Source organism: Thamnophis elegans, chromosome 5 (genome assembly GCF_009769535.1).
Source record: "Thamnophis elegans isolate rThaEle1 chromosome 5, rThaEle1.pri, whole genome shotgun sequence".
Taxonomy (NCBI): domain Eukaryota; kingdom Metazoa; phylum Chordata; class Lepidosauria; order Squamata; family Colubridae; genus Thamnophis; species Thamnophis elegans.
Window position 1 is genome coordinate 86,856,124 of NC_045545.1, and position 9,863 is coordinate 86,865,986.

Consider the following 9,863-nt stretch of genomic DNA (forward strand, 5'->3'; position numbering starts at 1 on the left):
TTGAATACTAAGAGTTTCGGTGTATAAAAAAAAGGGAGGAGGGATTTGCAGAGAGTATCTCTTTAAGAAACCATCTCAGTTTATAGACAAGGAATCCCTTCTTCCCCCGCCCTCTCTGCCAAATGTAGGGAGAATCTATAATAAGATTGGCATCATCAGAATAATAGAAGGCAGAGGAATGCATGGGCGTAGATCGCTGGCTATTGTTATAAATTAATCAACAAAATTACAGGAGCCTAGCCGAGTAAGTGTACAAGGAACGTGTGTTCCCTGAAGCAGCTTCTCTACAATGTTCCAGCTCGTAAGGGCAGCACGGATGACTCAGAGAGAGATGTGGCATCACAAAACGATCATTTAGACTTCTAAAAAGTCTATCGATTTTCCCTCTGAAAACACTCCTCATTGTCCTGATGGAGGAACGGGGTTGGCTGGTCCAGATTTGTTGAAGTCCCGGTTTAATTGGCCACCAGCGAGGAGAGCTGACATTGGCATCCGCCAAACCCTCACGCCGAAGGAGTGTCTGTCTGTGTGTGTGTGTGTGTGTGTGTGTGATGCTTCTGGCAGGACACCAACTGAGCTTTGTAAAGCGCTTGGTGGTGGCGCGAAAAGACCGGGCAGCAAAGTTGGTCTTCATGAGGAAAGTCATCTCTCTCTTCATCTTTTCTGCAGAAAGGAATGATCAAACAGAACAAGAGGAAAGGAGAGAGATCAAGCAGAGGCTGACGAGAAAGGTAAGCTCCCTCTACATCTTCTCTGTCTCGACCAAATATCGAAACACCTAATTTACCGGGGTGCTGTAACTGCAAGCCAGACTGATTTGCTCACCATGGGTATAATAATCCCCTTTATTGTCATTGTACATCATTGTACACGACAAAATTGGTTGTCTATCTGAGCTGCTGAATCCTGACCGGCAGTGAGTGGATGCTTTGGGGTGGGTCCTGCAACTTTTTGCTCACCTCTGAGAACACCTTTGAGAGATTTACATGATATTTTGGATACAGTCCAAGAATAAGCATCCTTAAGTCCTACCTACCCTTTGCTGGATAGCAATTTACCGTTTGCATTCAGCTTAATAAGGAATGTGTGAGTTGGCTTAATATCTCGGAGGACAAATTCAAACTTTTCTTGGCAGGCTTGGTAATTGAGCAAAAACCAGAAGTGTATGGTTGTGCTATGACAAATGTATTGTTCTCTGGATAAGCAATATTAAATACATAGATAGATGAGACCTGGCTGAGCAATAGAGGGTATGAGAAGGTTCTTGGAAATTTACTGGGTCACCATCTCGATATGAGAAAGAAGTGTGATACAGCAGCTAAAAAGGCCAATGCAGTCTTGGGATGCGTGAATAAATTCATTGCATTCAAATCATAGGAGGTCATAGTGTCACAGTATTCTCTACTCTACCCCTAGACAACACATGGAATGTTGTATCCAGTTGTGGCATTACCTAAGGAGACCTACTATCATACTAAGGAAACTGAGAAGCAGTTCTCAGTGTGTTTAGCTTTGCAAATTAGATGACTAAGATGCATGTAAAAAGCCTCCTGTTACAAGAGGGGATTCTTGCAAGACAAAAACCAATGGGCTGAAATGAAAGAAAATAAGATTCATGTTGGATAGCAAGAGAAAAATCCTGATTGTAAAAATTCTAAGCAGTATAGTGGTTTATCTAGATATAGGTATAGTTGATTCCATATCTCCTCAGGTTTTCAAATATAGCTGGATGATTATTTGTCAGGAACAATTTGATGAATGATTCCTCTGGACTGGACCAAATGACCTGTAAGGTTATCTCATAAATCTATTAGTTCTTTTATGAAAGAGTAGTAGAGGGATTATTTCTGATCAGCTTGGATTTGAGATTCAGTTGGAAGATATGCTGAATGTATCACAATTTTATAATAAGTATGTATGTGTGTGTGTGTGTATATACACACATACATATATACTGTGTACATACATACTGTACACACTGTATCACACCCAAGCATATTGCACACAACTGAATGGAAGGCAAGGATTTTGCAATCCTCCTCCTTGGTATTAATATTTTGCTAGGTCTGCGGACTCCTCCCACCAAAATCTCAATACACAATATTAAAAACGGGACTAGATATTTATTTAGAAGGGTAAATGTAAAGGATGCCCTCACACATATGTGCTAGTCATTCCTGACTCTAGGGGGCAGTGCTCACCTGTGTTTCAAAGCCAAAGAGCCAGCGCTGTCCAAAGACATCTCCGTGGTCGTGTGGCTGGCAGGACTAAATGCCAAAGACGCACGGAGCGCTGTTACCTTCCCCACCAAAGTGGTTCCGATTTTTCTACTTGCATTTTTGCATGCTTTCGAACTGCTAGGTTGGCAGAAGCTGGGACAAGTAACGGAAGCTCACTTCATTACACGGCACTAGGGATTCGAACCACTGAACTTGCCAACCTTTCTGCTCGACAAGCTCAGCTTCTTAGCCACTGAGCCACCGCGTCCCTAAATTTAGAAGGGACAAGGTCTTAATAGAAGCAATTGGAATTAATGCTGAGCCAAACGTTTCTGATAATCGGCCACATTACATCTCTCTATGCCAGTAACAAGAAGTGCTGCCTAAGGACAATTCTCAAAAAGAGATTCATTCGTTCGGGCATTCGTTCCCAAGAGAAGGCACAAATCTTTTGTGGAAGTTCTAAATATAGTCCAGCATTAAAAATACATTGCAAAAGCTCCTACAAGTTTCTCTTTCGATGTACTGTACCTTCAGATTCTATGAATAGAAAGTACAGATGAGGATGAAATTTTCTGCCATTTCATCAAAGTTCCTCATGTAGGATTTTCAAACAGTCCCAGATGTTGAGTGACTCAATGAGTAGAAAGTAGTACTATTATCACCTGGCAACCAAATGTACATTGTGTGTTTCTTTGTTCTTGGGCATCCATTCTTGAGCTGGTCTTATTCACAGTGAATTTCACAATTATTGTCTGTTTGATTATTGGAAATTATTGCAGCCAACAAAGGTGCTGGTTATCGGGACGTGCCTAGCAACCCATTGGTTGCTCTATTTATTCCTTAAGAGGGAGAATATACCATATTTTTCGGACTATAAGACACACCGGTGTATAAGGCACACCAAGATTTCGAAGAACTAAGTTAGAAAAGAAAAGTGTTTGTCTTCCCTGGCCCCCAGGAGCACTCTGCAGACTTCAGCAAGGCTGGGGGAAAGCAAAAACGCCTAGTTTTCGCAAAGACTGAGGCGTTTTTGCCTTCCCCCAGCCTTGCTGAAGCCTGAAGGGGGCTGCTGGAAGGCAAAAACGCCTCCATTTTTGCAAAAAACGGCCTGTTTTTCGCAAAAATGGGATACGGTGGGGTTGGATTCGGTGTATAAGACGCACCAATATTTCCACGCTCTTTTATGGGTGGGGAAAGGTGTATATTATACTCTGAAAAATACGGTATGTATATAGGTAGTACATACTTACGACTGGTTACTTAGCAATCATTTTGGGCAGGGGGTTGGATTAGAAGACCTCCAAGGTCCCTTCCTGCCCTATTCTGTTTCTATGAACCCTGGAAAAGTATTTACGTGGATTCAGTGGTGAGTTCCGGATCCCGTTGCAACCGGTACGGTATGGTTGCAATGGGGCCCAGTGTCCACCCCATGAATGCGCGCAGCAAGCATGCACAAGCACGTGTGTGTGTCCTTAATTCTTGCTATGCCTCCGTGAGCCTCTGCGATGCTCCGGCTGCTTGGCGGAGCATTACACAGGCGCCATGCGCTCCGTGCTCATGCGCGGAAGTGCCAAAGAGCTCAAATGCAGATAAGGAGCTCAGGCAGGTGGGTAGGCAAAGCAAAGGTGGAGCAACAGGCTTGCTTCACTCTTACAAAAGGAGGGTCCTTCTTGACCTGAAAACTAACCGTGAGGGAGTTTTTGAATGAACCTTCATGGAAGGGAAGGATCCCTCCAAAGACGTGCCTAGGCTTAGCTCCAAGCACTCGTTTTCTCTCACTGCTGCCAGGAGCTGAGTGAGCAAGCTGGCAGCAGAAAGAGGAAAGATTGTAAGAACATTGAAGATGGCTGTCAACAATTTTTGGCATGTCTAGCTCCTACAGGTATCCAGAGGCTTTCTACCGCAGTTTCATGGCCTGTTTTGCCATCTAGAGCCAAGAATACACTGGAATGCACGTTAAGCGCAAGGAAGATTATAACACGGACCTATAAAAATGACATCACCTATCCTCCTATATTAGGACGCAGGGGCTCAGTGGCTAAGACGCTGAGCTTCTTGATCAGAAAGGTTGGTGGTTCGAATCCCTAGTGCCGTGTAACGGAGTGAGCTCCCTTTACTTGTCCCAGCTTCTGCCGGCAATCCGAAAGCACGTAAAAAATTCAAGAAGAAAAATAGGGACCACCTTTGGTGGGAAAGTAACAGTGTTCCATGCACCTTCGGCATTTAGTCATGCCGGCCACATGACCACAGAGATGCTTTTGGACAGCGCTGGCTCTTCGGCTTCGAAACAGAGATGAGCACCGCCCCCTAGAGTCAGAAATGACTAGCATGCATGTGCGGGGGAATCTTTGCCTTTACCTTTATCCTCCTATACCCACCACATTATTTATCATAGAAATAGCACCCACAGATGCTGAAATGGGGATGGGCCCATCCAACACAGAGTTTTGCATGGCATTCATTTTTGAATGCCAGTCCATCAGAGTGTAAGAAATGCTTTGTGAGACTAGACCTACAGTCTATTTGGTCCAGTATTCTGCGTGACCTAATGGTAAACCTAACATAAGTTGGAAGTATAGGTTTTTCATGTTTATAGTTTTCCTAGATTGCATTTCAAAATGTACATTGAGGCGTGCCTCCCTAATGATATACCCTGCTGAGAACTCAGATCTAACTTGAGAAATTATGTACCTAATGTAATATCTAATGTAATAATATAATATATAGAGCCGAGGTGGCGCAGTGGTTAAATGCAGTACTGCAGGCTACTTCAGCTGACTGCAGTTCTGCAGTTCGGCTGTTCAAATCTCACCGGCTCAGGGTTGACTCAGCCTTCCATCCTTCCGAGGTGGGTAAAATGAGGACCCGGATTGTTGTTGGGGGCAATATGCTGACTCTGTAAACCGCTTAGAGAGGGCTGAAAGCCCTATGAAGCGGTATATAAGTCTAACTGCTATTGCTATTGTTATAAAGAAGGGGCCTATCAGAAGTAGATAAGTTTTCAAGGTACTAAATGCAACATTAAAAAGGAAAAGAAGTTTCTTAGGAGACATCTAGAGTTTACAACTGAGCCGTGGCGGCGAAGTGGTTAGAACACAGTATTGCAAGCTAATTCTGCCGACTGTCAGCAGTTCAAATCCCACCAGGCTCAAGGTTGATTCAGCCTTCCATTCTTCCGAGGTGGGCAAAAGGCTGACTCTGTAATCTGCTTAGAGAGGGCTGTAAAGCACTGTGAAGTGGCATATAAGTCTAAGTGCTATTGCTATTACAACAGAGCAATTGTAAGGTAGCCCAAGGAATGTCTATATTTTCGTCATGAATGAGCAAGTGTATCAAATAGAAACACGTTCTTACATTCCTATATGTGATCCAAAGAAGTCAGCAGAAAGGAAACGCGGGCATTTTTGTGAATATCCTCCACCCAAGTCTCTTTACAGTTCTCACATTGCATGAATTTTTCCTCCCAAAGCTTAATCAACGACCTACGGTTGATGAATTAAGAGACAGAAAAATCCTCATCCGATTCAGCGATTATGTGGAGGTGGCAAAAGCACAGGATTACGATCGACGAGCAGACAAGCCATGGACCAGGCTATCAGCAGCAGACAAGGTACTGAGGTGTTAATTTTTTTATGGAGATAAAGGGTGTAATATGCCACCCTTCTCTTTCATGTCAGATTATACAGGTAGTCCTCAATTTATGACTATGATGGAACCTGCCCATGACAGTCATAGTTGCAAAGCAGATCATCACGTGACTGATCCACTCTTAGGATTTGTGTGTGTGTGTCAATCAGTAAGCCAATCACCATACTCATTAAATGAACACTGCAGACATTAAGTGAACCTATTGTTTGCTATGGGGCATTTTTGCTGAAAACTGAAAGCAAACGCCATTTTTCAGCAGAAACGTAAATCGTGGTCGCATGATCAGGGGAATGCTGCAAACAGCCGTAAATGTGAGCCATTTGCCAAGCATCCAAAATGCAGTCATGTGAATAGGGTGGGGGAGCTGTCATAACTTCAGAACCAGGTCATGAGTATCTTTGGGGCTGGGCTAGTGTAACCTCAAATGGTCATGAAATGAGCGGTTGGAAGTCAAGGACTACCTGTACATTAAACCAAAGCCACAGAAACACCGAGTTGTAAGAAGCTACTTAGGGCCTTGGATCCAACCTCCCTGCTCAGAACAATCATCCAAATTAAAACATCCCCAATGGAAGCTTGTATAGCCTCTACTTCAATACATCCAACGTGGGTTGCTGGTTCTGCAGTCGGACTGGTATTAACAGATTAACAGAATTGGAATGGATCTTGGAGGTCTTCTAGTCCAGCCCCCTATACCATTTCAAACAAATGGTTGTCCAATTTATTATTCAAATCCTGCAGTGGTTGGAACATTCACAACTTCTGGAGGCAAGTCGTTCCACTGACTAATTGTTCTCGTTGTCAAGAAATTTCTCCTTAGTTGGTTCTTTCCTTGATTAGTTTCCAGCCATTGCTTCTTATCCATCCATTAGTTTCCATCTTATGAGCCGCAGTGGCGCAGTGGTTAGAGGGCAGTACTTCAGGCTATGTCTGCTGCCTGCCGGTTGCCTGCAATTTGGCAGTTCAAATCTCACCAGGCTCAAGGTTGACTCAGCCTTCTGTCCTTTCGAGATGGGTAAAATGAGGACCCAGATTGTTGGGGACAACAGGCTGACTCTGTAAAGCGCTTAGAGAAGGCTGTAAAAGCACAGTGAAGCAGCATATAAGTCTAAGAGCTATTTCTATCCTGCCTTCAGGTGCTTTAGAGAATAGGTTGGGAGGTCAAGTACTCTTCTTTGGGGTAGCCACTCAGATATTGGAACACTGCTATTGTGTCAGCCCTACTCCTTTTTATTAAACTAGGCATACCCAGTTCCTGCAATGGTTCTTCGTATGTTTTACCCTCCAGTCTCCTAATCATCTTTGTTGCTGTTCTCTGCACTCTTTCTAAAGTGTTTTCAGCAACCCATATCAACAGATAATTTTCTAAATGATTAGAAAGTTTTTTCCATCAGAGGAAACAAAGAATAAGGTACTCTATTGTTATACCACTGAATGCCTATCCCCTCTTGGGGAGGTAGAGGTTCAATGATTCCTGTGCCTTATTGTTTTCTCCAGTAGTTTTGAGTAGGTCGTGCTTCATGACAGTTTATATTTCTATTAAAGATTTTGCCAGACACCTCGCTTACATTGAGAAATGAATCTTTCAAATAGATTTTCCTTCCATGTGCTGAAGTGAAAAATCACTGCAGCAAAGCTGCTCATATAAGAATAGTATGATGGGTCAATTGAGAATATATTTGCACATTTTGGCCAGGTGCCTGGAGATAGATCCAAAAAGAGACAAATTGATCTTTATTTAGCGCGGTGAGGTGTGATGCTGCAATTCAGTTTATTTATTATGATTTATTAAGAATATTTATATGGCCTCTCAACTTATACCGTGCCTTAGGTAATCAGGGAGTGATCATCTTTAACAGCCTCACAGCCACAAGTGGGATTGTCGATACCTAATGTTTTGCTTTTGAACAATATCCTTGAGAGACAATGTTTCTCAACCTCAGCAACTTGAAGATGTGAAGACTTCAACTCCCAGAATTCACCAGCCAGCACCCAACTACTTTAGGTTAGATGGAAATTCCCGCCGATTGCGGGAATTACCTGTTCACACATGGCAATCACCTCAATTTGATTTGTTAAGTATGGTAGGAAAACAGAACCTATTAAGGAGCTATTTCATGAACCCCTCCACTTATGAGGTTACTGTGTTGCCATCCACTGCTAGGGATGTGGAAGAGACTTCAACGAACTGTTCAGGTGGAAGGGCGTATGATTCTTTATGGAGAAGGATAACAGAGTTGGAAGGGACTTTGGAGGTCTAGTCCAACCCCCGGCTTAGGCAGGAAACTCTATACCACTTCAGACAAATGGCTATCCAATCTCTTCTTAAAAACTTCCATTTCAGTTAAATTTTAAGCTGTGCTTTTTCCTACCAGTTTTAAAGGATTAATTCACCTTGTTTGTGTTTCAATTTTCCAGGCAGCCATTCGTAAAGAGCTAAATGAATACAAAAGTAATGAAATGGAGGTGCATGCATCGAGCAAGCATTTGACAAGGTCAGTTGCCCATTCATTAAATATCAATCTCCATCTCCCTCTCCCTCTCTCTTCCTCTCCCTCATATCTATCTATCTATCTATCTATCTATCTATCTATCTCTATCTATCTATCTATCTATCTATCTATCTATCTATCTATCTATCTATCTATCATCTATCATCTATCTATCTATCTATCTATCTATCTATCTATCTATCTATCTATCTATCTATCTTTCTATCTATCTATCATCTATCTATCTATCCATCTACCTATCTATCATCTATCTATCTATCTATCTATCTATCTATCTATCTATCTATCTATCATCTATCTATCATCAAATCTTCTATCTTTATTTACTAAACCTGCAGAACGTTCTGCTCTACTGGAACACTCTTCCAGAATTTGGAACAGTTGCTAGGATTCAATCTGGCTTGGTCAACAGTACCAGCTTTTTTATCCCACCATCAATTTACTTGATAATTCTCTAAGCAAAAGCATTTAACTTCAGGTTGGTCAAATAATGAAAAATACATTGCATTTAGGCAAAGAACAGGAACAACAACAAACCCAATAAATATTCAGTACAATTTGAGTGAGCGCAGACCATTTTTAAACAAAAGATAACTTATGGTGTACACAGAAATACTAATTCAGTATATATTGATTTGCCTATGGAGGAAATTTTAAAAAATGTAGCAAATCTAGCTGCTTGCTAAGATTTCAGATCAGGCCCATAAATATGATAAAGTTTAGCAGTGAAAATTACAAAAGGCAGCTCCTGTAATTATTCTCTTGAAGCATGTACATCGATCTTTTGATTGCAACCAATTTGTGCATATAATCTACTGATCAATTTCCTCACCTGAGCAAAATTGATCAAAGAATGTCTAGGCACTTGAAATTCTTTGGATGCCACCTACTATGTTTACTTGGCATAGGAAGACTGGCAAGAATCACAATCAGTGTTGCTACCGAAGTCCAGTCTAAACTGAAAAGTGAAATAAATTTAGAGATTTCAACTCAGGAGAAACTTTTAACTTTTTAAGGCGCTCAAATAAAATTGGTGGCATTTCTTTGGGCAGAAGCCAATTAATGCTTAAATTGCTATCAAGTATCGCCAAAATCAAAATTCAGTAGAAATATAAGGGCTCCTCCTTAACTTTAAAATTTTGAAGATAAAAGTTTTGATTTGACTACCAATAGGTAGGTAACTAACTAAATCAGTTAGTTACCTCAGGAGTGTCAAACTCAATTTCATTGAGGGCTGCATCTGGGTTGTGTTTGATCTTGGGGAGCCAGGGGGCCTGGCCAAGATGGGCCATTGGCCAGCTCAATGTCACTCATGTTGGAGGCTCCTGTGGTGGCCCGAGAGCTTTGCCACTGAAAACAGCCTCCCAGCTCTGTTTGGAGCTGTGATGGCTCCTGCAACCCTCTGTCAGTGAAAACAGAGCTCGGGAGGGCCGCCCATAGCCTTCCCAAGCTCCATTTTCACTGGCAGAGGCACCAGGGG

The 9,863-nt window shown here is 42.2% G+C and overlaps 1 protein-coding gene across 1 annotated transcript in view; it reads left to right on the forward strand.

Annotated features, from left to right (window-relative positions):
• PHACTR3 (phosphatase and actin regulator 3) overlaps positions 1-9,340 on the forward strand; it is a 296,494-nt gene extending 287,154 nt beyond the window's left edge. Inside the window, exons 10-13 of the mRNA XM_032218616.1 lie at positions 670-731; positions 5,692-5,832; positions 8,289-8,365; positions 9,292-9,340. Of these exons, the coding sequence (XP_032074507.1) occupies positions 670-731; positions 5,692-5,832; positions 8,289-8,365; positions 9,292-9,340 (329 nt within the window). The remainder of the gene's footprint in view (positions 1-669; positions 732-5,691; positions 5,833-8,288; positions 8,366-9,291) is intronic.
• The last annotated feature ends 523 nt before the right edge of the window (positions 9,341-9,863 follow it).